Here is a 26945-nt window from a genome sequence, read left to right on the forward strand (position 1 = left end):
TAACGAGCCGCACCCAGCGGGCCGGGCTTCCTCGGCGACATCTCACCACAACCTCAGCATGCTGCTGGGCACCCTGAGGGCTGCACTAGGACATCCTTCCCGTCCTACCAGTCCCCCCAGCTTTAGGGCTGTGGCCGAGATGTCGCCGAGGAAGCCGGGCCCGCTGGGTGCGGCTCGTTACCCGCACGGCAGGAATTAGCAGTGCTGCGGCGCCAGCCCCATACCGTCCGCCCTGCCGACGCACCTTAAATCCCAGCCCACCACACCCGGGGCGCAGAGCCGGCAGCCGTGGGCACCATGGAGCAGCAAGCCTGTCTCCTCCTCCTCCTCCTCCTCTTGCTCCCCATTTCTGCACGGTCAGTCCCGGCCCCACACGTGCCTGGAAGAGAGGAGCAGATGGGGACAGGTGAGTGTGTGGGGGCACTTCCTGAGGAGGGGATGCTCAGGGAGCCCAATTGGTGCAAGCAGCAGTGGGGCTGTGGGGGTGGGGGCTGTGAGGTCTGACCTATGAGGCTGCTCAGCCCTGGTCACTGTGTCCCTCAGCAAAGCCCGGGTATTGTCACCACATCTCGGAGGTGGAGAGCCTTCTGGACCAGGACTGCAGCTCGTGCCACAAGAACGCCTCCTGCTCCCACTGTGCTGGCGACTCCGACTGTCCTGGTGCCACCAAGTGCTGCCCCGGCAAGTGCGGCCACACGTGCCAGCAACCGGTGCTCGGTGAGGGCCAGCGGTGTGCAGTGTGTGGGGGTCTCAGTGAGGGGGGGGGGTGAGCTTGGAGCAGTGGGAGGGGGCTCACAGATGCCATCCCTGAGCTCTGCCCGCGCCAGGGGTGAGGGATGTGGTTTCCTGGGGAGGTGGGTGCAGACCTGGCTCTGGGCAGGGAGGGGTTCGGTGCCACGGGGACCCGGAGCGCTCTCCCCTTGAGCCTTGTCCTCGGCTCACTTCAGCCCTTGGGACTGCCCAGACTTCTGCTACCTGCCCTCGGTCTGCGGGAACTGCAAGGCGCTCTTCATCCGCTTCTTCTACAACGCGTCCAGCCAGCAGTGCGAGGAGTTCATTTACGGCGGCTGCGGTGGGAACAGGAACAACTTTGAGACCGAGCGGGAGTGCTCCCAGGCCTGCTCCCACCTGCGCTCCCAGCCACGCCAGCGGGGCTCCCCCCGGCCCCTGCCCCGTGGGGAGACGCTCCCCGCAGCCCTGCTCCCAGCCCCACACCTCTCAGCTCCGGGTGCCCAGTAACACCTCCCCGCCGTGCACGACCCCAGCCTGGGCAGATATCCCTGTCCCCATGGCTGGGTGGTGGTGGTGGTCACGGTGGCCGTGCTGGGGCCGTGGCTTGCCCGGGAAGCATGGCAAAGGGCTGAGGTGCCAGCAACAACCCGGCTGCCCCTCTGTGCTGTGCCCTGCCTGGAGGAGCCCAGCCCTGCCAGGAGCCGTGCTGCTGTCAATACAAGGACGGGTCATTGAGCAGGTCTGGCTCCTGTCCTTCCTGCCCCAGGTCTCGGATCCAGCCATCCCAGCACAGCTCCTGCTTACATCTAAATTGGTTTCCACTCCTGGCTCTGCCCTCAAGCTGCAGATGTGACCTGGCCAGGTCCTAAAGCGATGGCGAAACATCCCCACTTTGATGGGGGTCCCAGAGCTACCCCCAGCCTCAGGGCTGTGCTCACCCTGCATTGCTGAACCCCTGCAGCCCCACGCGTGCTGCGCAGACCCCCTGCTTGGTGCTGGTGAGGGGGACCCCAACCTGTGTCCTCCCTGGGCAATATGGGAGCTGGGCCCTGCAACACAGACTCAGAGGCAGCTGGACATGGCTTGCACTCGCTTTATTGCCGGTGGTGGCGAGAAGGGGACAGTCCAGCTCGGGGCTGTCAATGTCCTGTGTCCCCAGATGAAGGAAGGCACCTTCCTGCCACAGAGCTGCTGTTCTCACATCATGCAGCGCCTGGAAGGGAAATGTGCTTTTAGGGAGGTCTGACTGATGGGGATGAGGAGCAGTGGCCAAGGTTGTGGACAAGTGCTGCTGGTTTAGCATGGCCAGGTCTGGTGAGAAATCCCTTCTGCTCCTCATCCCTTTGGGTGCCCTCACCCTAAGGTCAGTGTCTGTGCCAGGAGCTGAGCCTGGACCAGATGGACTGAGCCCCTTTCCAGAAGGCTCTGCCTCCCCTGAGGGCCTGAAGTTCCCTTGTGTCCCCTGGATCTGGTCCCATCCCTCAGTCTCCTCACCGCCAGGTATCTGCGTACAGACATGGCCACAGCCATTGCTGCAGCACTTCTGGCCCTGGGGACACTCCTTGTCAGAGCTGCACAGGTCCAAGCACGTCCCGCTGCCCCTGGGGATGGGGCACTCTCCCTCCCTTCCTGCAAGGCAGAACGCTCTGTGGGGCACCCATCTGTGGGCACCCACCATGGAGTACCCTGCCATCAGGGGTCAGGGCTGGACCGCGGTTCTCACCTCTAGGCATGTCCATGCAGACATGGCCACAGCTGGTGTGGGTGCATCTCTGTCCTCGTGGGCACTGCGAGTCAGCATCACACTGCTCTGGGCACCGGCTGGCACCGTGCCGTGGCACAACGGCAACATCGTGCTCTGTGGCAGGAGAGGACACTCACCTGGTGCTGAGCTGGGGCTGGGCATGTTTGTTACTTGGGTAGAAAGAGGGGAAGGCACAGTGGACAAGGGGGTGAGTGGATACAGGGCCAGAGCAGGCACAGCCTTGGCAGCCCCAGCACACAGCTCTGTTGTGAGGTCCCTATTGGTGCAGGACAGCCACGGTGCCACTGTGGGCTCAGAGCACAGCAGACCCCATCTCTGTCCCTGCTGCTGGCTGACATCCCAGCCCAGGGGCTCACCTTTGAGAGAGACAGGCATGCAGACATGGCCACAGCCATTGCTGCAGCACTTCTGGCCCCAGGGACACTCCTCATCCAAGCTGCACAGGTCCAAGCATGTCCCGGCATCCCTGGGGATGGGGCACACTCCCACTCTCCCTGCAAGGCAGAGCATGTGCTGCAGGACTCCCACCTATGGGCACTCATCCATGGGCACCCATTCATGGGACACCCACCCGTGGGCACCCTGTGGTTCCCAGGCACTTAGATAGTGCTCACCCCCAGGGACGTCCACGCAGACATGGCTGCAGCCCATGTGAGTGCACCGCTGTCCCTGGGGGCACTGTGCATCAGTCTCACACTCCTCTGCGCACTGTCTGGAGGCACCACCGCTGCTCTCTGCAGGCACAGCCACCTGCGGTCACCATCTGTCCCCAGAGAAGGTGGCTGCTTCCCTCTGCCCAGCTGCTCCCCACTACCTCTGGGTACAGCAATGCAGCCCCAAGTGCATCCTGTGTTGCAGCACTTCTCATCCCTCCTGCACACGCTGTCATCTAGGCACTGGTTCCTGCGTCGGCGCCGGGGGTCCCAGCAAGGCTCTGCCTGGGGGCACTGCCCAGGGTGTTCTGTGAGAGGAGGGGCTGCGGCTGAGTGCAGAGGATCCCCACACCGCCAGCACTGCTGCCACTGCTGCTCCTTGCCCATGGTGCAGCTGAGGCCCAATTGCCTGCCCTCACCTCTGGCTGGGCGGGAGCAGCGCATGGCGCAGCCAGAAAAGCAGCACTTCTCCTGCCTGGGGCAGTCCCTGTCGTGCAGGCAGTCATCCTCCTCCGTGCATGGCTCTGATGTCAGCTGCAGCCTCACCTTTGGGCACTGCCCAGGTTTATCTGAGAAAAGGGAGAGAAGGGGTAGCAGGGCCACAGGCTCACCCGCAGGGACTGGGCTGCAGGCATGGCAGTCTTGGCACCTTGGGGGCACTCTGGTAGCATCCTATGTGCCCTCTGTGCACCCAGCTGTGGCTGTGCCTTCCACAAGCTGCAAGAGGCTGGGCACTGAGCCCGGCTGTGTGAGGCACTGCAGGCACAGCCCCATCCTGCCCCCTCACCTGGCTCTGGGGCCATGCAGATGTGACCGCATCGACTGCTGCAGCACTTCTCATCTCCTGGGCACTGCCCGTCTCCTGCACAGGGGTCCTGGCACTGGGATCCCTCTGCCTGCTCGCTCAGGGGGCAGATACCTGGTTTCTCTGGAAGGCAGGAGATGTGCAGCTGGGGATGGCTGGGCATCACTACAGATGCCCTGGGGGGGCTGTTCAGTGGCTCCAACCTTGGGCCGGGCGCAGGCACACGTAGTCACAGCCCCGCAGGCAACACTTCTCCTCACCGGGGCAGTCAGAGTCACGCCGGCACCACTCTCTGCAGTCGTAGCTGGGGAACAGCCCAGCACTGGCTGGGCAGAATCCATCCTTCCCTGCTGGTCATGGTGTGGGGTGAAGTGGGTCCCACTGCAGTGCAGCAGCCCCACAGGGACACAGCCCAGCGCACATGGGCAGGGTGCATTGCCTGATCCATCACTGCATCCCTCCATGTTGGGGCCCCCTATCCTGCAAGGTGATCCCCCATCCATCATCCCCTTGCTCCCAGCTGCACTCGCTGTGCCCAGGCTGGCAGCTCTGCTGTTGGTGTGGCTCCAGGCGGCAGGGGCAGGGCTGGCAGAGCTGAACTGCAGAGCAGAGCTTGGATGGTGGGGTCACTGGGTTGGAGGTGAGAGTGGGATGGACCAACTGCAGGGTGTCTTCAGTGTCCCCACCACATCCCTGCTGCTGTGTGCGCTGCTCCCAACCCAGCCCCTCTCTGCCTGTGGTGGGTGCTGTGGGCACCCCTTGTCCCCAGGCCGTGGCCCCGCCTGCAATCCACGTCCCACCCCATCCCACCCCGTCTCACGGGCTGGAGCTGCAGGCAGGCACTGGAGGCCGCAGCTGCTGTTGCAGCACTTCAGCGCGTTGGGGCAGTCGCTGTCACCATCGCACTCCTCCCTGCACGGCCCCTCCAGCTCCGGCAGCACCACGGGACACTCCCCGGTTTTGGGTTTCTCTGGTGGAGCAGAGCAATCAGAAGCAGCCCTGAGCACCGCTGGAGACCGGGGGACACCGCATTGCCCCCGACACCCGGAGCTCCGTGCCCTCACCGTGGCTCAGGCACGCCCGGCGGCACGCTGCCCGCGTCCCGAAGCGGTTGGCGTTGCCCCCGCAGCCGCTGTAGGGGAACGTCTCGCAGCGCCCGGAGGTGACATTGTAGAAGAAGCTCAGCTCGTGGCCGCCGCAGGGCCCCGGCATGGCGGGGAGATGGCAGATGTCTGCAGCACAGCCCCGCGGAGCCGTGGCTGTCCCCGTGCACGTGGCTCCAGTGGCACACGGAGGCCTTACCCTGCGCCGGCTCCACGCAGGCTGCGCCGCAGCCCAGCGGACAGCACTTCTGGCTGCCCAGGCAGTCTTTGTCCTCCTGACACCGAAAGGAGCAGGGGTAAAAGAGCCCCTCTGGGGCCGCAGCGGGGCAGGCACCGGGCTTCTCTGCAACACCGAGTGGCATGGCTGGGGGTGAGGTGCGCCCCGAGGGCACCAGTGGCAGCACCGGTAAATCTGCCCTTGTGGCCCTCCCTGTGTCACATCCCACAGCTCCCCCTGCTGTGTCTCGGACCTCCCACACCCCATCCCAGATGCCCTCACCTGCCCCATCCCAGCCTTGGGAGATGGGGGCCACAAGTGGTGCTGGAGCTGCTCTGGGTAATGGGGACAGGACAAGGGCAGGGATGGGGCTGGTGGACTAGGGGTGCTGGTGGTGGTGCTGAGGCTGTGCCAGTGGTGCCATACCTTCTGCCGGGGGTGTGCAGCGGAGGCGGCACTCGTGGGAACAGCACTTGAGCCAACCGGGACACGCTGAGTCGTTGGTGCAGAGAGGGGGCTCCTGGTGGAGGCAGCGTGTGAAGTCCCGGGGACACAGACCTGGTTTTTGCAGCTCCCCTGTAGCGGGATGTGGAGTCAGGGCAGCACCCAGCATCGCCCTGCCTGTAGAGGGGATGGCTGCAGCCTCTGCAACCCACTGCACCCCTCCCTGCCACGTGCACCCCAATGCTACGTGCACCCCTGCCCTACGGCCTCTCCCCTCCCCGTGCAGCCCCCTGGCATGAAGCTCATCCTCTTTGCATCACCCTGGTGCGTGTTCTCAGCCTGGCTGAGGCTCCAGTCCATCTCTCCAGGAGGAGGGAGGTCACTGCTGCCATTCCCCAGCGGTGTCACACAGATGAAGCCGCAGGCAGTGAAGCAGCACTTCTGGTCCTGCAGGCACCCTCTGTCATCATCACAGGCATTGGGACATGGCATGCTCTGGTGCTGAGATGAGGGTTGGGGGCAAACGCCGGCGTGGGCTGGGGAGTGGGAACATCTGAGTGGGGAGCTCGGGGCACTGCGCTCTCCCTGCAGCTGGGAATCCCCCTGGCCCACAGCTGAGGCTGCTGTTCCTGTGCTGAGCCGAGGGATGCCATGGGAGCACCCCTTCTGCAAACACCCCTCGTCAGAGCTCTTGGCAGCTCTGTGCTGTTTGAGTTGCAAACAGAGACACTGCTGGGAAGGTTTCACTGCAAACAGCAGCTGTTCCACTCAAACAAAGGAAAGCTCCCATCGCTGCGGAGGCGGCAGTAGTGCAGAGCTGGGCTGCTCTGGTGCAGCTTTGTCCCACGCAGGGTGGGACGGGGCACTCGATGGTGTGTGCCCACTGTGCTACCCATTGGGTCATGGGGTTGGATCAGAGGATCACAGAATCACAGAATTGTAGGGGTTGGAAGGGAACTCTAGAGGTCATCGAGCCCAACCCGCTGTTAAAACAAGTTCCCTACAGGAGGTCACACTGATAGGTGTCCAGACAGGTCTTGGATATCTTGGATATCTCCAAGAGAAGGAGAATCCAGCACCTCTCTGGGCAGCACCCATCTGGATGGATCTGCATGAGTCAGGTGCTACATGCAGGGCTGAGGAAGGAAGGTATGGTCTGAGGAGGAAACTGATCCAGGGCTGCAAGGGAGTGGCTGAGAGCAGCTGTCAGCCCTGAGACCCCACAGCAGCACTGTGTGCACAGCACCCAACTGCTGCCCTGCACAGCCCCCGCGCAGCCCCTGGCCCTACCCAGCATCCGTGGTGCTGGGCCCTGTGAGAGCAGCAGAGGATAGCAATGTCCCAGCTCAGAAGTGCCAGCACCGGGGGATCCCGGGGCAGGAGATGCACACGGGGTGCTCCTGGACAGAGCTGGCTCAGACCCCCCTGCCGGTACTCACCATCTTCCTCCCCCAGTGCAGTGCTCTGCTCCGTCCCAAGGAGCAGCCCCAGGAGGAGGCAAAGTCCCAGGCACATGGTGCTGCGGGGATGCTGCATGCCCACAACTGAGGCAGTACTGGGTTTAAAGTCTCCGGCGGAGCTGCCAGGGGTGCTGCAGCACAAGTGGTGGGGAGCGGGCAGAGAACAGGAGGAGGGATCGTTCCCAGAACCGCAGGCGCCCTGCCAGCCGGCTGCTTATCTCCAGCCTCACTGCGCTTTTGGGTCAGGATGACCCATGGGGATGGGGCAGGGACAGGGACAGGGCAGCGAAGGTCACACAGGCACCATCCCTGCAGTACTGCACAGCAGAGCCTGGACAGCCCCCAGGATGGAGCACAGTAATGGGTTCAATCAGGATAGGAAGGAGTGGAGCTGCATGGCTCCCAGCACCAAGGCGCTGCTCCTCTCCCTGTCCCCAGGGTGTGCTCCATCTGCCCCTGACTGTGCTTCCAACCTGAGTTTCACACTTTGGGATGCAAATAAACCCTTTCTTGGTGCAAGGAATCTGAGTCAACAGGTTTCTGGCACTCCTGTTGGGACAGCAGCAGTGTTTCCCCAGGACCTGGACAGTGTGGTGGTGGTGCCTGGGGGGCACAGCATGGAAACAGGGCCTCCTCTCCCTGCCTCAGGGCTGCCTGCAGCCACGTGTCCACCCACAGTGCCTGCACCATGGAAAACCCCCAGCACACCGCAGGCAACAGAAAGCACTCACTGCAGCCCGGCTGCCACATGCTGGTTTATTCTGGGTCCACGTTTCCAGGTAGACTGGGGGTGTCCATGCCATGCACAGGCTGGCTTGTGCAGAGGGGCTGGATGTGGGGGTTTGCCTTTGTCCCTGCAGCACAGCTGTGGGAGGTGGCAGAGACTTCAGCCAGAGTCAAACATTGCTTATCACCCCAGCCAGAGATGCTGCCAGAGGGATGAGAGCAGTGGGACAGTGGGTGCTGCAATGGCAGTGGGGTGGAATGGCCCTAAAATGGCAGCTCCCAGAGCCACCCCCACAGCCAGGGCTAGGCTGTGCCTGGAAGAGATGGATGTGGTGGTCAGAGCAGGACGAGTGCTCCATCCTGTGCCATCCCTTGCAGGCAGGGTGTGGGGTTCGTCTTACCCTGCAGTGGGGGAACGCATGTGCGACCGCAGTCCTGCAGGCAGCACTTCTGGCTGGGTGGACAGTCCTTGTCCTCCAGGCATAGGACGAGGCACTCACCAGCCCTGGTGGTTGTGGCAGGACAGAGCCCGGGGCGCACTGTGCACGTGCAGAGAGAGGGAATAGTGTGGTGAGCCCCTGGCCTTGGATGCTGCCACTTCCCCAAGCCCCCATCGGCCCCCGAAGGGGCACAGTGCTCCAGGGCAAAGGGGCACTGGCCCTGCAGGGAGGGTGCTCAGCCAGGGAGGGGATGGGGGAACGTGGCACGATTTCTGCCCCATGGCTCAAAGCTTTTACCCTCGGTGGGCAGTTTGCAGACGTGGCCGCAGCCAGTGGTGCAGCACTTCTTGGCCCCAGGACAGTCAGCATCGCTGTCACACCGATCCAGGCAGGGGCCCAGGGAGCCTCGCAGCACCACGGGGCAAGCACCGGACTTCGCTGCAAGAGAGCAGCCCTGAGCATCACAGCCCTGAGCATCACAGCCCCACTGTGCCCATGGGAGCTTGGCTGCATTGGGAACTTGTGCCTTGTGCATGGCTTAGGGTTGCAGCGTGCCCCTGCCCAGCTCCCCTCTGGCCTCCATCCTGCCCCCATCCTGCACCTGTGGCATGCATGGGAAGTGCACAGGTGTGCATGGGGTGTGCACACCTATGGAGGATGCACGCCCGGAGAGGTGTGGGGATGGGGGCAGCAGGTACCTGTGTACGGGGTAGTGCAGGTCAGCCCGCAGCCAGAGAAACAGCACTTCTGGTCCCCGGGGCAGTCCCTGTCATCGGTGCACAGGTTGGGGCAGGCAGCATCACGCCGGGCTCGCTTCCGTGGGCAAAAGCCGGATTTGGCTGGAGAGGACAGGGGGCTCAGGATGCAGCTCAGAGCCAGCCTGCCCCTGCAGCAGTGATGCACTGCTCTCACAGTGACAAAATTGCCAACCCATGGCTCTGCCCTACTGCACCTCTAGCCCAGCACAAACACAGCCCCCCGACTCGGGCAACCTTACCTGGCTCAACTCTCATGCAGCGGGCGCAGCACCTCTCCCCATGGCCACACGCAGTCTCATTGCAGCAGCTCACCCCACAGCTCACCCCCACAGGGCTGCCCAGGCTCTCTGTGAGGGAAGCAGTGCTGTGTGCTGGGGAGCACAGCTCGCCCCGTGGCACCCATCCCCCGTCCAGCACCAGCAGCTCCACAGCTCCCCGTACCTGCAGTAGGGAGCATGCAGGCGCGCACATCCCGGAGAAGGCAGCACTTCTCAGCGCCGGGGCAGCTGTGGTCAGACAAGCAGTACCTCCTGGTGGGGCGCGTGGGGCTGCTCCCCACTGCCGGGCACACTCCTGCTTTGCTGGGGGCAGGGAGGGCGGCTGGTGGCCGCTGGCCCCTGTGTGCCCGGCGTGGTGGGGGGCTGGCAGCGGGGCCATCGCCGCGATCCCCACGGTGCTGCTGGGCTGGGGCAGGCAGCAGAGGCAGGGCCAGGAGGAGCAGCGCGAGGGCACAGGTGCTGGGCATCGTGCTGTTGGGGCTCCTGTGGCACTACGACTGCCAGTGGGTATTTAAGTCTGCTGGGGGGCACCAGCCCATGGCAGCACATGTTTCCAGGGCTGTGGGAGCACTGAGCATGAACAATTCGTTTCGAGGGAGACTCCCAGAGCAGTGCTGGGCTCTCAGCCCGTGGCTGGCGCATCCCCTGCAGCGCTCCCTTTCCAGGTCACCAGTGACCCGCAAACAGCCAGGCCAGGGGATGTGGGAGGTGCTCCCCAACCCTGCTCCCTGTGCTCCCCAATGTGGGCACCTGGGAGAGCCTGGTGAGCCTGTGCATCCCATCACTGCTTCCCAGAGCCCACCCCATTCTGCCCAGGAATCATCAGCATCACCTCCTAGCATGCATGGAGTGGGGAGCGATGCTGCAGAGCCTTGGTGGGATGTGAGTGGGGACACATCCATGCTGCAGGCACCAGGCTGTATGGGGCAGGCTGCAGGGTGGTTGTGTGTGCCTGGCTCAGCTGTGCTCTATGTAATCCTCCAGAAGGGCCTTCAGAGGTCCAAGGGACCGTTTGCTGTGGCCCTTGGGGTTCCGCCGCTCACGTTACCTCTGGGAGCTGTGGGGCTCCTGGGAAGAGTGGAAGAGCAGCAAGAGCAAGGGCTGGGTCCGAGCAGGGTGGGCAGGGATGGGGCAGGGACATGCAGGCTTCGTTGCCCACAGCTCCCTCAAGCAGCTGCCATGGGCGTTGTGCTGCTGGTGGGCTGGGAGTGTGTAGTGCAGGGGGTGCTTGGAGAAATGCTGTGCCATTGCACACAGCAGCAGCAGAATTGTTGTCCCCCTAGGCCATCACAGAACTCAGTTCCATGGACGCAGCTGCAACTGCATATCAGGCCCCAGTTGGAGCACATCCCTTAACTGGCTGAGGAGCAAACGTCAGAGCAGCTGAGACTGTGGGACAGCACTGAGCAGGAGCATGGGCTGGGGAGCCTTGGGGAAATGGGGCCTGGGATCAGCACTGCAGGAACGGTGCTGGCTTGGGGTGGGCATTTGTCTGGTGCAGACCCTTCTAGACACTGCCTGCTCCAGCAGCCATTTGGGCACACTGAGTGCACTGCAGAGTGCAGCTGGAAGCGCATCAGGATGGAGACGCGGCCAAAAACAGGGCAGGGAGTGGCTGCTTTATTGGCGAGAGTGCAGGGGGCTGTGGCACACCCCGAGCGGGGCCCTCGGATGGGTGTTGAGGCTGAAGGCTCCACGCTGGGGTCCCAGACAAGGCCGGGGCAGGAGGGCACCAGGGCCTGGCCATGCAGCGTCACATTGGGCAGCAGCTTCCCTACAGCTGGGATGAAGGAGGCTGCACCTGCAAAGGGAGCAGAGGGCTGTGAGCAGGATGGGGCAAGTGGGACAGGAGCCCGGGGCTGGGTGAGTGCTGACTGACCTCAGTACAGTGGAGTCACACAGGAGACCTTCCCGCAGCCATTCCTGCAGCACTTCAGGCTCCCAGAGCAGTTGGAGTCCATCTTGCACTGGTTAATGCAGAGCCCCAGCATGGGGATCCCTGGCTTCACGGACGGGCAGGTGCCAGGTTTCTCTGCAAGGCGAAGGACATGGCGTGAGACCCACTGTCCCCAGCAAGGTGTGCAGGGCTGTGCTGCAGCTCGTGAAGCTGAGTGTGGTGAGCACCCTGCAGCAGAGCGGCTGTGGGGCCATGCCTGGTGCAGAGCCGGTGAGGGCACTGCTCGGAGACCCTTCCTGAGCTCATTGCTGGATGCAGGACAGTACTGGGGCTGATGCACTGTGCAGCTGGTACGTCCCAAAGAATGTGAAGTGCAGTGGGTGTGTGCTCTCAGCCCCTGGCAGCGATCTCAGCAGCACCAGGGATGCTCAGAGCCAACTGAGCTGCAGGCAGGAGGAAGAGGTGAGTGTGGCCAGCACCACCCAAGGCTGTGTGGGCAACTGCTCCATTGAAGCATAGCCCAATCCTGTGGGGCTCCGTGCAGAGCCCCATGACTGTGCTGCAGGCAGAACACAGAGGATGCCCAGGACCACACCGCTACCGAGCGCTGGGAGCCCCGGAGGCATTGGCTCATGGGAGCAAGACTTGCACCGACCCTGGGAGCGTTACCGTTGGGCTCCTGGCAGGCCTTGCCACAGGCCGCCGGGCAGCACTTGAGGGTGCTCTCGCAGTCGCCATCGGACTGGCACCCCATCGTGCAGTTCGCTTCTTCTGCTGCTGGCTCCGGGCACACGCCGGCTTTTACTGAAAGGCAAAGGCACACGGTGTGGGTGGGAGGGCTGTCTGGAGGCAGGCGATGCTGTTCCCAGTCCCGGCGTGGGCTCAGGGATGCTGCAGAGCTCAGCCACGCTGCAGAACGTGTGCCTGGAGCCCATCCCCAGCAGGCCCCAGGCCAGGAGTGATGCCGGCTGCTGCCGCGGGGCCGTGCGCTCATACTCACTCGTGACATTCAGGACGGATGCTGGCAGCAGCTCTGCCCAGAGAACCAGGAGCCCCGCGAGGAGGAGCGCGCTGCTGGCCTTGGGCATGGTGCAGGGGAGCTGTGCGTGTGCGGGGCCACCCGGCTGGGCTTTAAGCTCCTCTCCAGGTGGGGCGGGAGGGGACTGCCTTCCGGGTGGCTCATAAGGAACTGGCTGGGCCAGGCTCCCCCTTCGTGCCATTGCACAATCCCCAAGTATCAGGTATCTGCTCGCTGCTGGCAGCTGACCAGGAAGTGGGAGCCTCGAGGAGCCCAGGCGTCTACACAGAAAACTTGCCCGGCAGGAACAGCAGCCAAGCCATGCTCGGCATGCCAGGAGCCCCCAGCCCACAGCCCGTGGGGCACAGAGCCACGGCAGGCCCTCTAATGGTCAGCTCAGGCTTGGGGCCAGCAGTTCATGTGGCACACGTGACAACTGTGCTCGGATCCGTCCGGTCCCTGGGCTGGCAGCCATCGCGTACGTGAGCGCAGCCCCTGCCCTGGTGAGCTGCCTGGGGATGCAGTGGTGCTCGGTCGGTGGCAGGCAGGCAGTGAGCTGCTGTGTGCTCTGGCTGTGTGCCCTCTGCTCCATGGTACCAGGCAGTCCTGCAGCCTGCGCATTGGGTGCCTGGCAGTGCTGAGCAGCGCCAAGCCGGGCTGTATTTGAGCAGACCAAGCAATCCTAATCACCCCACGTGGCTGCTGGCTCTCATCACTGTTTGCCACTCCACCAGTTCTTGCTCATCTGCAGGTGCTACCAGCAGTGGTTTTCATTCCTTTGGGTTTGCTGACGGAAGCAGAGCGGCTCAGCACCGTGCTGAGGGACCTGAGGGGCCTCAGCCCTTCACTCACTGCTCCAGGTTTGGCTCAGTGCATTTGATCACTGCGTGGGATCCAGTGCTCTGCACGGTGATGGTGCTGCCCAGCTGCAGGGCTGGGGCTGGATCTTCTCTGCTGGGCAGGATCCAGAGCATCCCTGGCCCCAGCCCTATCCTGGATGTATGCCCAGGCTGAGCCTCTGCTCTGCAGTGTGAGGGTGGAAATGGGGCCCTCCTTCATCGCTGAGTCCCCATCACTGCACCCGCAGCCCTCACAGCTTTGGGCTGCAGCATCCTGGAGCTGTGTGGGCTTGGGGCTGCATGGGTTCAGGGCAGGCAGTCCCCGCTCTGAGGTCACGAGCTGTTTGTCTGCTCGGCCAGCATCTATTTCCAGGTAATTTAAGCCCACAGTCAACAACGCAGTGAGGCACGGAGCAACAGTAAATCAGTAACTGTTTGCATTTGCCGCGGTCCCCTCCCCAGCGCGTGTGTTTATGCAGTAACAGGACCCGGCGCTGACACCCGCGGGACACTCACTGCATTTCATTGCTGTGTAGCATGGTGGGAATGGGGCAGCAATGGGGATAGCACTGGGATAGCATTGGGATAGCATTGGGATAGCATTGGGATAGCATTGGGATAGCATTGGGATAGCATTGGGATAGCATTGGGATAGCATTGGGATCGCCCCACACCCTGCAGTGCCTGCTGTGTGCCAGGAACTGTGCTCTGTGCTGGGAAACTGCTCCAAGCTGGGGCTCCTGGCCCCGGGGCAAATAAAGGAGCTCCTGCATAAAGGCAGCCTTGTTGCACCAGGACATGCTGCTCCAGCAGTGGGCTGGGCTGAACATCAGGCTGGGCTGAGTGCACGGTGCTGGGCTGAGTGACAATGTGTCCCCACTGTGTGCTGCACGGGGACAAAATCCAACCTAACCTAACGCTGCAGCAGGGCTGGCACCTGGCAGTGGGGCAGTGCTGCCCACCCCACAGCTCCGGGATCAGCTCCATGTCCTGCCATGATCTGTGCTGCTGCACCTGCCATGATCTGTGCTGCTGCACCTGCGCCGGTGCTGCCAGCAGCACTTGCCTTTGAGGTTTATCACTCTGCTCAGATGGCTGATCTTCTAATTGCCCTTATCAGTCCCTTTGGCTTGTAAAATCTGTAGAGTGCAGCATTTCCTGAGCACTGGTGTGAGTGGGATGGGGCCGGGGGGGCTGCGGACGTGCGGATTCCCGCAGCCAAGCTGCACCACAGCAGCCAGCAGCAGGGAAACTGCAGAGGGTGGGAGCCCAGAAAGCCCTCCAAGGACAGCACTCATGGAGGAGCAATGCAGAGCAGGGCAAGGGCTTTACCCAGGGGTGACACCGTGACCCCCGTGGGACACTGCTCAGCTCCTGTTCTGCCTGGATCTGCCTGCAGCCAGCAGGAGCAGCTGGGGAGGCACAGAACCTACCGGCTGAAGGGCCTGCAGCTGTGCCTGGCTCAGCCCACGCACTCACCATCGCTTCCCAGAATATGCTTTGGCTCCTATCGCCCACACACAGCATTCAGGATGCTACTGTCCTGCCCTGGCTCTGCCAGGTGCTTCCCTACCAGAAGACAGGGACAGCCATGGCTCTGTGAGCCGCGGCAGCCAGCTCTGTGCCAAGGTATGCCATGGACAGGACCCTGGCCCAGGAGCCCAAACTGATGGGCGCCCTTCCCCCAGCAGAGGAACAGTGAGTGCACTGCGCCCGGTGACCACAGCTGACCCACAGGTGGCAAGAAAGGAGCTGAGGTCACAGCCCCTCCATGAAGAGCACAGCAAATGCCCAACAGGCAGTGTGGCTGTGCACCCCGGCAGGCAGGGACACAGGGAGACAGGGTGAAAAGGGGACACCCCTTCCTTCAGGCTCAGGCACTTTCTGAGCTCAAATCATGACAGACAGCCTCATTCATGGGCTGATGTTCTGGGAATTCTGACCGCTCTGGGGGCTGTCCCACCCCTCCAGGCATGCCCCATGTAAGCGGAAGTGCTCTGCTGCTGTCCCCAAGCTCTTCTTGCCCCCATGCTACCTGCATGGCACGGATCTCAGTGGCACCGCTCAGGGCTGAGGAGCTGTCAGGCAGTGCCTGGCCCTGTGCTGCTGCAATGTGTCCCACCGGAGGGACAGCAGCCCATGCCAGCCCTGCAGTGCCCTGGGAGCTGCTGTGACCCTGTGCCCACCTCATGCACTCACCTATGGTTACAGCGGCCGTGGCAGCTGGCTGCAGCTGTGTGCACAGTGCAAGGATAACCACAAGCAGAACACAGGCGGCCTTCATGGTGCTCCCGAGGATTCCGACAGCTGGCGTGGGTCAGCGGGGGTTTATATCCATATGAGGCTGGGGAGGGGCCACCACACACATAACCTTTGGGTGCTGAAACTCCTGCTGCATTTCAAGGCTGTGCCCGAGGCAGCAGCAGCAGCCCTGTGTGATGTCATTAACTGAGAAATCATTTACCATGGCCCTCTCCCACTCCCAACAGCCAGGCTGGGTGGGGAGGTGAGCACTGTGCCTGGGTGGTGGCAACGTGGGCGACAGGCCAGGGAGCACGAAGGAAAGGGCTGGAGTTCCCTGGTTTGAGGACAGCAGGGTGGTCAACAAAGGGGTGGCAATCTTCTCTCCACAGCCACTCTCCATAGCTATGGGGACTCATCACCACACATGTCAGATGCCGCCTGGGCCTGGAGAGAGATGGGACAAGCTGTGGGTCAGGGAGCAAGGGTGGGAGGCAGGAGGACGTCTGCCCACTGTGCTGTGCCCACACCTCGGTGTTGGCTCCTGCCTGCCCCGTCCCCATGTCACAGCCCTGGTCCCCAAGGGTGAGCATGGCCTCAGGGGGTGCAGAGTGTGGGAAGGCGCTGTGCCGTGCCCCCACCCACCTTGCACCCATTCCTCTGCAGGGCCAGGCAGGCTGGGTGCGTCACGTCGGCAGGGTCAGTGTGGGGCTGCCTCCTGCCCGCCCCATGCCCCACTGCACCCGATCCCTGCAGGTGCTGCAACCCCCAGACGGGGTGGGGAGCTCATAGGGAGTGAAGGGTGAGCGGTGCCACGGTGTGCCGCTCTGTGCCACGTGGCCCAAGGTGGGTGACGCAGCCAAGGTGACCCAGACACTTAGCAGCACCTTCGTGTCCCCACGGGGCTGCACATGTGGTGCCATGACCCATGTGCTCCAGCTGCCTCTTGCTTCAGGGCCTGCCTTGTGGGCACTGGGCTCACTGGGCTCAGCAGAGCTATGTGGTGGAAGTCAGATGCCCCAAGGAGTGGCTGTGGCTGTGGGTGGTGGGTGACAGATGTGGTGCAAGGCTAGGTGTGGGGTAGGGGGCTGCAGGGTGGGAACTGCATGGTGCTGGGGCCGGTGAGGAGGAGCAGAGCAGGGAACGGGGAGAGGCCATGGCTGAGCACCAGGCGGGCAGCGACTGCTGCTGGCGGGGCTCCTTTCAGCCCACCTGCAATTGGGCGTCAACGTGCCGGGCCGAAGGGATCGCTGCTGTCTCAGAGGGGGGATTGTACACCTCGCCGATCCTATTTCCCTGCTCGGAAATTCCTGTTTGCGTCATCCATGCTCCCAATAGCCAAACGCGCTTGTTGCTAGAGAGACTGCACCTGAAACAAAGGGAACCTTCAGCAAGAGAAACAAAAGGCCCCAGAACAGTCCCATCCCCTCAGAGAGACGCCCCGACGTGAAGACGAGCAGCGCCGCGACGGCACCGTGGGGATTCATAGAGTCACAGCATCACAGCATGGCTGGGTTGCAAGGAATCCCAGAGCTCCCCCAGACCCCCCACCCCGTGCCGTGGGCTCTCTGTCCCACCTCCCACCCCACATCAGACTGCTCCGGGCAGCTTCCATGGCCTTGGGCACCTCCAGGGATGGGGCACGCACAGCTATCGCCGGGTCCCCTCGGCCTTGGGGACCTCCTGCTCGGTGCGCGCAGCCCCCTCCTCTCCGTGCTCCGGTCGTGCCGTGCCGCGCCGTGCCGCCAACGGTGCGCGTTGGCCGGCAGGGGAGGCTGTTGCTCCGCCGAAGCACGGCTGGGCGCTGCCCGACACTGAACGGAGCCGAGCCGAGCCGAGCCGTGCCGAGGAGCGGAGCTGAGCCGTGCCGAGCCGTGCTGTGCTGTGCTGTGCCCAGCCGAGCCGAGCCATGCCGTGCCGTCCAGAGCCGTGCCGTGCAGAGCCGTGCTGTGCTGTGCCCTGCCAAACCGCGTCGTGCCGTGCCGTGCCGAGCCGAGCCGAGCCGAGCCCAGCCCTTCCGTGCAGAGCTGTGCCAAGTGAAGCCAAGCAGTGCTGAGTCGAGCTATATAGTGGTTAGCCAAGCTGTGTCGAACCGTGCTGAACCAAGCCGGGAGGAGCCCCGACGTTGCGCAAGGCCCAGGGCAGGGCACCGGACCGTACATAAGGTCGCCAGGTGTGGGCGTTGTGAGGGCAGTGCCATGGAGCCGGGTTTGCTGCTGCTGTTGCTCCTAACGGCCCCCTGGGGCCAGGGCTGGGCGACTTCGAGGCACGCATCGGGGGAGATGGCACGGACAGACCGTCCCTCCATGCGACCGGGTGAGTGCCAGTGTGTCCCGGTTAGGGCATGGTCACAGAGCCATGGGATTTGAGGCCGGACATCACACGGCGAGGGGAATAGGAAGAAAAGCCAGCACAGCCCCAGGGCCATGATGCAGATCTGATGCACACAGAGCTGGGGGCGGTGGCAGGAAAGCGTTACTTCTGTCCCAGGTTCAGTGCATCCCAACAGCACTGGTGTTCCTGTGGGCACTGTGATGCTCCATGTGCCCACACTGCTGCTGGGCTGTGCTGGAGGAAGGGGAACTGGGGATGGGGCAGCGGGTGTGAGGGTGGCGTGGGACCTGCAGGGAGGCTGAGCAGCTCTGGGATCTGCTGCCCATGCTGAGCTGTAGGGGCCATGCTGGTGACTCTGCCACTGTTCTCCCTCCCAGGGGAGCCTGGTAAGTGCCAAGAGACCAGCATGACCACCACGAGCCCCCGTAACACCGTCTGCTCCTCCAAGTGCGTGGGGAGCACAGGATGCAGACAAGAGTGCCAGCAAGGTGAGGGATCCCGTCCTCCCAGCAGCCCCACAGGCCCCACAGAAGCCTGCGCTCTGCTGTCTGGGGGGTGAGCTGGGGGTCCTGTGTCCCATCCTGGCACAAGGATGGGATGCTGTGTTCTGGGTAGGTCTGATCACTGTCCGCTGCCTGTGCATCACGCACAAGGGCTGTTGCAGGGCCCCTGCACCCCACCTCTCTTACCTTTCAGTCCCTCTGGTGCAGGGTCTTGTTGTGCCCCCTGCTCCCCACCCGACAGATAGGACAGGGATGGGCACGGGAAGGGGCTGATGGGGCCCTGACCCCCTGTCACCCCCAGTGAATGAAGATTTCCAACCACGGATTGACCCCGACCCAATGACCAACTGTGTGAACAAATGCAGAGATGACGGCAACTGCAGGGGCAGCAGGAAGTGCTGCCGCATCAGGTGCCGGTTCCGCTGCCCGCAGCCAGTACCAGGTAAGGGCAGTCAGGACTCTGGGCTTGGTACCACGGCTGGCATGCACCCCATGGGCATGAGCCCTTCTTCCCCATCCGCAGCCGGACCGGACACCTCCCCCAAGAAGAAGGCGCCGCACACCATCGGCTGCCGCAACAGCACCTGCAGCGGTGACACCGAGTGCCCCAACCACCCGCCGTGCTGCCCACCCCTGCGCAGGAGCTCCAGGCTCAGCGTCTCTCTGTCTCTGCTGGGCTTGGGCTGCCGCTGGTGCTCTGACCCCAGGGAGCTGTGCCACCTGGCCCCGGAGCGCGGCCCGTGCAGGAGGCGCATCTATCGCTACGCCTACATCCCTGCCTTGAGGTCGTGCCGCGTGTTTGTGTACAGCGGCTGCGGGGGGAATGCCAACAACTTCCGTACGGCGGAGGAGTGCCGGCAGGTCTGCGAGTACGGTGAGAGCCGGGCACGGGTGGGAGCACAGAGCGGGGTGAAGGCTGCGCAGGGCAGCACATGCCGAGGGAAAGCACCCAGTGCTGCTGCGGCTGCTGCTGGCGGGTCTGCCCGGAGCCCTGCCATGCAGAGCGGTGCTGTGGCGGCCAGGCAGCAGCAGCCATGGTTGCTCGGCCGCTGTGCATGTGGGTGCCACGTGGGGACTGGAAGCGTTCCTGCTCGGTGATTCCAATCAGCACACGGCTCCATCCTGGGAGCTGGGTTTGTCTTCGGCATGAAGCAGGCGATGCTCTTAGCAATAATAATTGCACCTGATTATCAAAATATTAATCCTGCCAATCCTATGCTCTCAGCCTGCACGGGAAGAAATGGCTCTCTTTGCAGGCGGCTTCCCTTTTCTATGTGCACATTTAGGAGAGCAGACTGGGGGGACTGGCAGTGCCGCCGCAGCCCTGCGGTGGGCAGCAGCACCCGGCAGAGCCCAGCCGGTTGCAGCCCTGCTCACTGCTCTGCCTTTCTCCCCAGGGCTGGATAAGCGCTGACCTCAGGACATCACAGCCCACCCAGATCCGCAGAGCCGACCGTTCTGCCCCACACAATAAAGCCGCCAGGACGCCTGGCTTGGAGCAGCACCACTGCCTCTGTCTTGCCTTCCCAACACATCTGCGTGGACGCTGGGGCAGGGATGGGGCCGGGGCAACAGGGTGGCAGTGGGAGAGCTGGGCATCGCTCTCGGATGCCGGGTTAATGACGGCAGCGCTGTGGCCACCTCCGCAGCGCGGCTCAATACAGCTCTAATAGCGCCATCCGTAATGGCCCCAGCCGGGTGGCACAGAGCCGGGGGGATGGGGCAGGTCTGGCTGCAGCTCCGGACCGTGGCACAGCCTGGCTGGCGGCATAGGAAGGCGGCCTCCCAAAATGGGGTTTTTATTACAGCCATACATCACGGCAGCAGCCCGATGTGGGCAGACGGAGGTGATTTTTCTTCATGGTTTACAGACAAATGAGGGGAAGGAGAATTGATGTGAACTTTGCTATAGCAAGAGGTTGGCCATGCGGGCAAGGAGATGGCTGTGCTTGTGTTGGGCACTGTGCAGAGGGGCTCTGCCCCAGCCCGCTCACACAGCCTGGTGTGCCCCTGCCCCAGGAGCAGCCCCAGCCCCTCAGGTACTCACAGCCACCAGCCCCTCTGCAGTCCCAGTAACTGCCCAGCTCCTGCGCAGGTGGATGGGAGCATCACGTCTGACCCGAGCAGCGGCTGTGATCCTCCTCCTGGGGTGATACTCAGTGGCTCTGAGCAGGGTTATTAATTGCGACTGATGTTCATTAGCACTGCAAATGTGGTGTGGATGTGCAACTCCAGGCTGGCTGTTTTTTGGTGAGATCTTGATTGCCCTCGCCACAATTAGAGTTGCCTCCAAACACCACGGTCCTGCCTGGTGTAAGATAACAGTTAATACCCACAAATAGTGACTATCAGCTTCTCCATAAGGCCCATAAATATTAATGCAATTCTAATTAGTTCCTTTAAGTACATTGCCTAAATTAAGCGTTTCCTCAGCAATAAATCAGCAGTGCTTTGGCATTCTGCTCATGCCCATTCAGCTGATCACAAGCTCAGGGCTCCCACTGACTGCCTGCATGGGGGTCAGACCCGCAGCCACCTGGGGCTGCGCTGTGCCAAGCGGTGCCATGCTACGCTGTGCTGTGCCACGCTGAGCCATGCCAAGCTGTGCCGTGCCGTGCCCAGGTGGAAGGCTGACAGCCCAGCTGGTGACACTCCTTGCTGGCTGTTCCAAGGCTGCTGGCTGAGTGTCTGCAGAGCTATGCGGGGCCCCATGGTTGTGGAGGTGCCACCTGCCATCCCCGGTGCAGCGTCACTTGGTGACCCCAGGCTGCCACCAGCAAAGTCTGTGATCCTGGTGCTGGAGCGGGGAGCCCCACGCTGCAGCCAGAGCTTTGGCACGTGGTTGTGAGTGAGTTTTCAATGATAAAATATCTCCTAAGGACTCCAGTGTCATTGATATAGAAATAAACCCAGTATTAGATTCAGAAGAGGAAAGGGAGCCTAGACACCACTGAATAAGCAGACAGTGCCCTGTGACCTTAATCAGGAGTAATATTATTAATACATTTTTCCCCAGGTGCACCCAGAGATTTGCATTTCCAGCAATTTGCACAATAATGAGGCAAGCTGACCACGCATCACCTCTACAGCGATCACCTCTGAATCAATGGCAGCGTGCCGGCAGCTCGTCATCTCCAACTGCAGCTGTGCATCCCTGCACTGCCCCACTGCCTCCAGTGCAGCTCCTGCTCCTCCTGGCAGAGGAGAGGTTGTGGGATGGGATGGAATTAAGGGGGGTGGAATGGGATGGGGTGGAGGGGATGGCTCTCCTGGTGCTGCTTTTCCCAATCCAGCTCTCAGAAGGAGGTGCATGTGTCATACTCAGCTTTGAGCAGAGGGACAGAAGCGCCGTGCATCTGCTGAGCTCTCTGGTGCTGATGCTACTGGAAAAGAGCAAATACCAAACTCATTTGCTTGAGGAGAAATTAATACAGTGTGAAGCCTGTAGTGGGTGATTTAAGAACTGGGTTTAAAATCGCAACACAAATAGATTTTTTTATAAGGTCAGAAGAAAGATTAAATGCTACAGACAAGCACAGCGATTGCCATTTCAAGCATCACTTTTCCATAACTATTTGGGACTGGGCTGCCATGTGGCTCAGAGCCCCCTGGCATGGGGCTGTCCCCAGGCTGCATCACAGGGAGAGGACACGGAAGTGCAGGTGGTGGCAGCAGGCACTGTGTCACCCCATGGGACACAGCCATCAGTCCTGCACAGTGCCCAGGCTGTGGGTACCTGCATGCAGGAGCTGGGGCTGGGGGGAGGAATCACATCCCCCAGCAGGAAGAATTGATGCCAGGAGACATGATGGTGTGAGGTTGCAGTCGGAAGATGCCCCCATCCATCACGAGGTGCTCGTTATTGGGTAACACCCCACACGCCGGGCTGATTTCACACCTTATCTGAACCCAGCAGCTGTGCCCTAAATCCTGAGTGCCGTGCCTGTCTGGAGGAATTCGGCTGCCTGTGTTTAAAATTAGTGTTAGCATCTATCATCTCCCCACACCAAATGGCTTCTGTGTCGACACTTGGCAGCGCTCATCCGTCACCGGGCACGGCGCTGCCCGGCTCAATGCCCTCTCCATCACTGTCACAGGACCCCTCATTGGCAAAATGTCACCCAAAGGACACGTGTGACAGCCTGGCTTCTCCCTCTGCTGGCACTGCTGGTGGTGACGGCCCCCACGGCCCCCGGCTCTGCACTGCCATGTCCTTAGAGCTTCAGCATTGTGGGTGCAGCTTGCTCCCTGTGTGCCATCCCTGTATCATCCCCGGTTTCAGAACCACAGCTCCACTGATGCCCCAACTCCTGCCCCCTGCTGTGCCATGCAGTGTAGGGCACAGGGGGCGATGCCTGGCAGTGGGATGCACTGAGCTCCCGCGCCGTCAGCGAAGTGCCATAAATAACATCCCATTAACGCAGCGCCGCCGCTGTGCCTAGTGACTGATTTTGCTGGCTCCATTATGGGCTTCATAAACAGAGTCGTTTATTCCCAGCCTTTGCTCCAGTGCCTCCGGGGATGGGAGCTGTGCCTGCTGCTGCTCCGAGGTGCTGCGGCCCCAGTGCTGAGCTGTGTGATGGGTTGTGCCCAACATATGTGTTGGTGAGGCACAGCCACAGGGACCTCGCAGCACGGGGAAGGATGGGTGTCTGTGCCCAGGAATGGATGGGTGCTGTGCCTGGAATCAGAGGCAGCCCTGCACAGACGCTGCATCTCCTGATGCTGTGCGGCCCAGGGCTGGCTTCTCCCCATGACATGGGCACGGCTGGCTGCTCCCCACAGCCCATACAGAGGAGATGGAATTGCAGGTGGTGATGCCATCCATGCTGGGCATATGGAACAGCCTTCCCACACTGCAGCTCACCGTCTCCTGCCTGGTGCTGTGGTGGCACCGCAGCTGCGTGGCTGCTGCCCAGCGAGGAGCTCTGCCAGGCAGGTGATGGCGGAGCTGTCGGCGTGATGAAAAGCCTCCTGCAGCAATGCAGATAACATACAAGCACAGGTCAGCTGAGGCCCGTGTAGCCCATCCATCAGGCGCAGCAGCTACAGGCGCTTCCCGTGCCACCATCTGATGCATGCTATCCACCACAAATGTGTTTCTTCCCCCAAGGTTAAACGGATGAGTGAGGTTCAGGCAATGACAGCTCTGCTTGCCCTGTGCAGGCGATAAACGAGCTGAAAGAGCCAGAGGGAAAAAAATGGTTTGTTTGCTGTCAAATGCTCCTTCTGATGGTGCTGGGCCAGGTGCTCCCTGCAGAATGCCAGCAGCATGGAGACGTGCGTGAGGATGGGACCTGTGCTGGGGATTGCCCCCAGCTCAGCCACCAATGGGGGCAGCCTCTGCTGCACTGGCTGCTGCATGTGGGTGAGCGCAGTCGTGGCTGAGCTGCTCAGCTCCGTGCAGGAAGGCAATGTGGGATGATGGTGCAGGTGGAGACATCCCTGAGGTCTGGAGATGAGACCTTCAGAATGCTATGCTAAGGGCTCAGGGCTGCACCTCTCATCCTTTGCGCTGTTCCAGTTCTCTGCAATGCGATACGGAGGGGTGGCCCTGCCAGACCATGCGGGCATCATGAGACCCCCATGTCCCAGGCACTGCTGCCCCCAGCCTGGCTCAATGTCACACCCCTGGGCCTGTCAATGTGAGAAAGGTTTGCAGCCGATAAGCGATCGGGCTGTCAGCCGTGCCGTGCCTCTCACTCGTGATTTACTGCGACGCCGCTAACGGAGCACAGATTTTTCTTAATCTAAATTGAAAACTACTCAAGTAGAAAAATAATTTCATTGCCTCATCTGGAAGGATCGGGGGAGGCAGACGCGTTGTTCCGGGGCCGGCTGCACCACATTCCTGACCCTTTGTGCCACGCAGGAGCCACAGCAGCAGCACGATGGTCCCTACGGGGTCAGCGGTGCCCGATGTGGGGCAGAAGTCAGCCACTGCAGCAGTGGGGTGGGAGGGATGTGGGGACATGGATGTGGATGGAGGGTGGTTTGGAATGAGTGCATTCCGGGAGTGTTTGCTGAGCCGGATAATAACGCGCCCAGTGAGCTGCATCCCAAGCACGCTGCCAAATTAAAGAATTTTTTTTCCCCTTTAATTTAAAAGTCACCGCTGGGAAATCTCCACCGGCCTCGCCAGCTACTTCCCCCAGGCTGACATTCGGGAGAAATCCTTAATTTTGATTGTCACACTTTGTGGAGTTTAACTCAGGGAAGCAGAGCCATAAATAAGGTGCCACTGCAGCAGCTCCAGCTGTGCGGGGCTGTGAGCAGTGCTGTGGGGACTGTGGGGGGAGCACAGTGCTGCTTGGCCGTGGCACTCCCAGCACCTCTCTCCTGCACACCCATGCTGCCCGGCCCTGCACACCCAGCGTGATTCCATGGCTTTGCTCTGTTCCATCATATGCTATCCAGCTCCAGGGAGCCCCGTGGCAGAGCTGCCCGTGCCCCACGCAGGGCTCTTCCTCTCCTTGGTGTTGGATGGTTCCCAGCTCCGCCAGCCTTTAGGAAAGAGGAAAAATCCACTCACACCTCCCTGCCAGTGCTGAGTCCCGCGCAGTGCTGAGCTGCAGAAAGGTTACAGCCCATCTGCATTTTACCCTTCAGTAATTTCAACACTTATGGGTGCAATTAAGAGGCAAGTCTGGAGTTATGAAGCCATCAGCGTGGAGAGACCTGAATACTAACAAACTCCTGCGTGCAGTTGCCATCCAGGGCCGCCTGATTTATCCGTGATAAAGTGGCAGTGATGCTGGCGGATGGCATCAGCCACAGCGTGGCTGCGTTAAGCGTGCATTTTTGAGCTGCTCGCTGGCACAGCCTTCCTCCAGCACTGGAGGGGTGGGATTGGTACAGGACTGGCTGCGGGGCTGTGGCATTTGGACACCACACACCTTGACCTGATTGTGGCTGAAGGGAAAAGCGTTGGGATGGGCTGACCCCGCAGCACTGACAGGCTGAGACCCCCCTGTGCCCTCCCTGCAAAACCCCAGGCCCCTGTCCCTCCTGTGCATCATGGCGGACTAGGGGAAGGGCAGGCTTTGCCTTAAAGCTTCATCCTCATTTAATTGGATACCTTTGAGCCCAGGCTCACGATTCCTGCAGCAATTTGGTGTGAGATTTCTTTCTTTCCCTCCATTATCCACTCTGATTAACTCAGCTGCACCTGTCAGCTTTTATTCCACGGTGTGGGGAGTGCTTGAGAGAGCCTGTTAAAATGCATGAGCTTTGGCACACTCACTCTTCCCTGGCCAGTGATACCAAACCAGCACAGGGCAGGCTGGGCTCGGCCCAGAGGGTCACAGCCCTACACCCCCCACCCCACAGAGCCCCCACCTCACCCCAGAGCTGCTCAGCGCCAGTGGATTTTCTGCTTTGCAAATGCTAATTTAACATTCCAGTTATGACTTGTTCTTTTTTGTCTCATTTTAATAAAAACGAAAACATCCGGAAATGCCGCTGCACCCAAGAAAGAGCAAGATCTGACATAATTAAAAAGTGGCTTCAATCAGGCTGTTTTCCTAATGGTTTGTCATATCAACCCACGCCGCCCCGAACCCCCCTGCACTCCCAACCCCCTGAGGCATCATTTACATTTCTTAATAACCCCTCATTAATATGCATGATGTGGGGAGGGCAATAACGGCTGAGCGCACACCACTAATTCAATTTCAGCAAGCCTCCGTGTGTTTAGTTAATCACCGGGGGACCAGGGTTACTCAGTACAATTATTTATTCGGAATTAGATCTGGAGGCATCTGGATTGAAAGCCAAACCAGGAATCAAACGAAGAAAGGGATTCTCTCTGCAGTGCCATGGGGCCACGGGGCCGAGATCCCTGGCTGAGGGGTGCAGCACAGCCCTCCTGAAGCTCTGGGCGCTGGACCAGCTCCATGCCCTGTGCCAAGGGCTTCTGTTCCTGTCTGTCCTTTCGTTTATCGGAGTTGGTTGGGTGTTTTTTGTTGTTGTTGTATTTTCTCGCTTCTGGTTTTGCTTTTTAATTCAATATTTTGTCCCTGTGCTCCCGCTGCCCCTGCTGGATGAAAACACTGTGTTATTGAATCCTGCCCTGCAGCAGCTCAGTGAGAATTGGGTTTCCTGGGCTGCACTAAGGCTGAGTTGGAGCTGAGACGGGAGCACATCCACGAGGAGCCGGCAGCAGCCGAAGGCTGTTCCAGTGGCAGCTGCATCGCACGGCCCTGCGCTGTGCTCACTGCCAGCCCCTGTGACCTCTGCTGCTGCTCCTCAGAGCCCCCCAGAGCCCTCAGCCATTTTCCCAGCGCTCGGTGTAGGGAAACCAATGAGCCAACAATTATCTGCTATTTATCTCAACCCCAAAGCACAGATTTGTGGCTGTAATTTCGCAGGCCGGCAGCTCCAGTACTTCTCGCTGTCGGCGGGGCGCTGGGCCCTTCTCACACGTGATGGATGTCTTTAATTCCTCCCCGCGCCCTCCCGCCGAGCTAACGCCGCCACCGCAGCCGCCGTTGGGCCACGAATAACGATTTTTGTTCAAAGGCGCTCAGGCGCAGCTGAAAAACATTCCGTGAGCTTTGTGCCGAGCTGAGCCGCCCCCCGCCCCTGTATCAGTCGCACCACCAGCCCGCCCCGGATCCCGCAGGTGTTGGGGCAGCGCTTTGCGACGAGGCGGCGGTTTGCGACTCGCTTTCCGGCAGCGCTCGCTACGCCTCGCTTTCCGGCAGAGTGGCGCCCTAGCGGTGCGCCTGCGC

At 61.4% G+C, this 26945-nt stretch overlaps 2 protein-coding genes across 2 annotated transcripts; one reads left to right on the forward strand and one right to left on the reverse strand.

The window, feature by feature from the left end:
* Positions 1-10979: 10979 nt before the first annotated feature.
* LOC122167576 (WAP four-disulfide core domain protein 2-like) lies at positions 10980-12272 on the reverse strand. The gene is made up of 3 exons (XM_042832257.1): positions 11948-12272; positions 11261-11413; positions 10980-11182 (listed from the first exon to the last, which is right to left on the reverse strand). The coding sequence occupies exons 1-2, from the start codon at positions 12270-12272 to the stop codon at positions 11262-11264; spliced, it is 477 nt and encodes a 158-aa protein (XP_042688191.1). The 3' UTR covers positions 10980-11182; position 11261.
* Positions 12273-17626: 5354 nt separating this feature from the next.
* Positions 17627-26931, forward strand: LOC122167577 (WAP four-disulfide core domain protein 8-like). Its single transcript, XM_042832258.1, has 5 exons — positions 17627-17692; positions 18088-18198; positions 18515-18655; positions 18737-19087; positions 26837-26931. Exons 1-5 carry the CDS (start codon positions 17659-17661, stop codon positions 26929-26931), a joined length of 732 nt encoding a protein of 243 aa, XP_042688192.1. The 5' UTR covers positions 17627-17658.
* The last annotated feature ends 14 nt before the right edge of the window (positions 26932-26945 follow it).

This window comes from Centrocercus urophasianus, unplaced genomic scaffold (assembly GCF_019232065.1).
Source record: "Centrocercus urophasianus isolate 14NV4802_14NV808 unplaced genomic scaffold, USGS_Curo_1.0 seq_38, whole genome shotgun sequence".
NCBI classification, from domain to species: domain Eukaryota; kingdom Metazoa; phylum Chordata; class Aves; order Galliformes; family Phasianidae; genus Centrocercus; species Centrocercus urophasianus.

What these genes read in the sequence shown, in the direction of transcription:
- LOC122167576 (XM_042832257.1), bottom strand. Translation starts at nt 12,272, where the DNA reads ATGAGCGCACGGCCCCGCGGCAGCAGCCGGCATCACTCCTGGCCTGGG. An exon ending in GGCCTGCCAGGAGCCCAACG is followed by an intron (nt 11,414 to 11,947) that starts GTAACGCTCCCA and finishes TTCGCCTTGCAG; the next exon opens with AGAAACCTGGCACCTGCCCG.
- LOC122167577 (XM_042832258.1), top strand. Translation starts at nt 17,659, where the DNA reads ATGGCACGGACAGACCGTCCCTCCATGCGACCGG. An exon ending in CCGTCCCTCCATGCGACCGG is followed by an intron (nt 17,693 to 18,087) that starts GTGAGTGCCAGT and finishes TCTCCCTCCCAG; the next exon opens with GGGAGCCTGGTAAGTGCCAA. An exon ending in CAGACAAGAGTGCCAGCAAG is followed by an intron (nt 18,199 to 18,514) that starts GTGAGGGATCCC and finishes TGTCACCCCCAG; the next exon opens with TGAATGAAGATTTCCAACCA.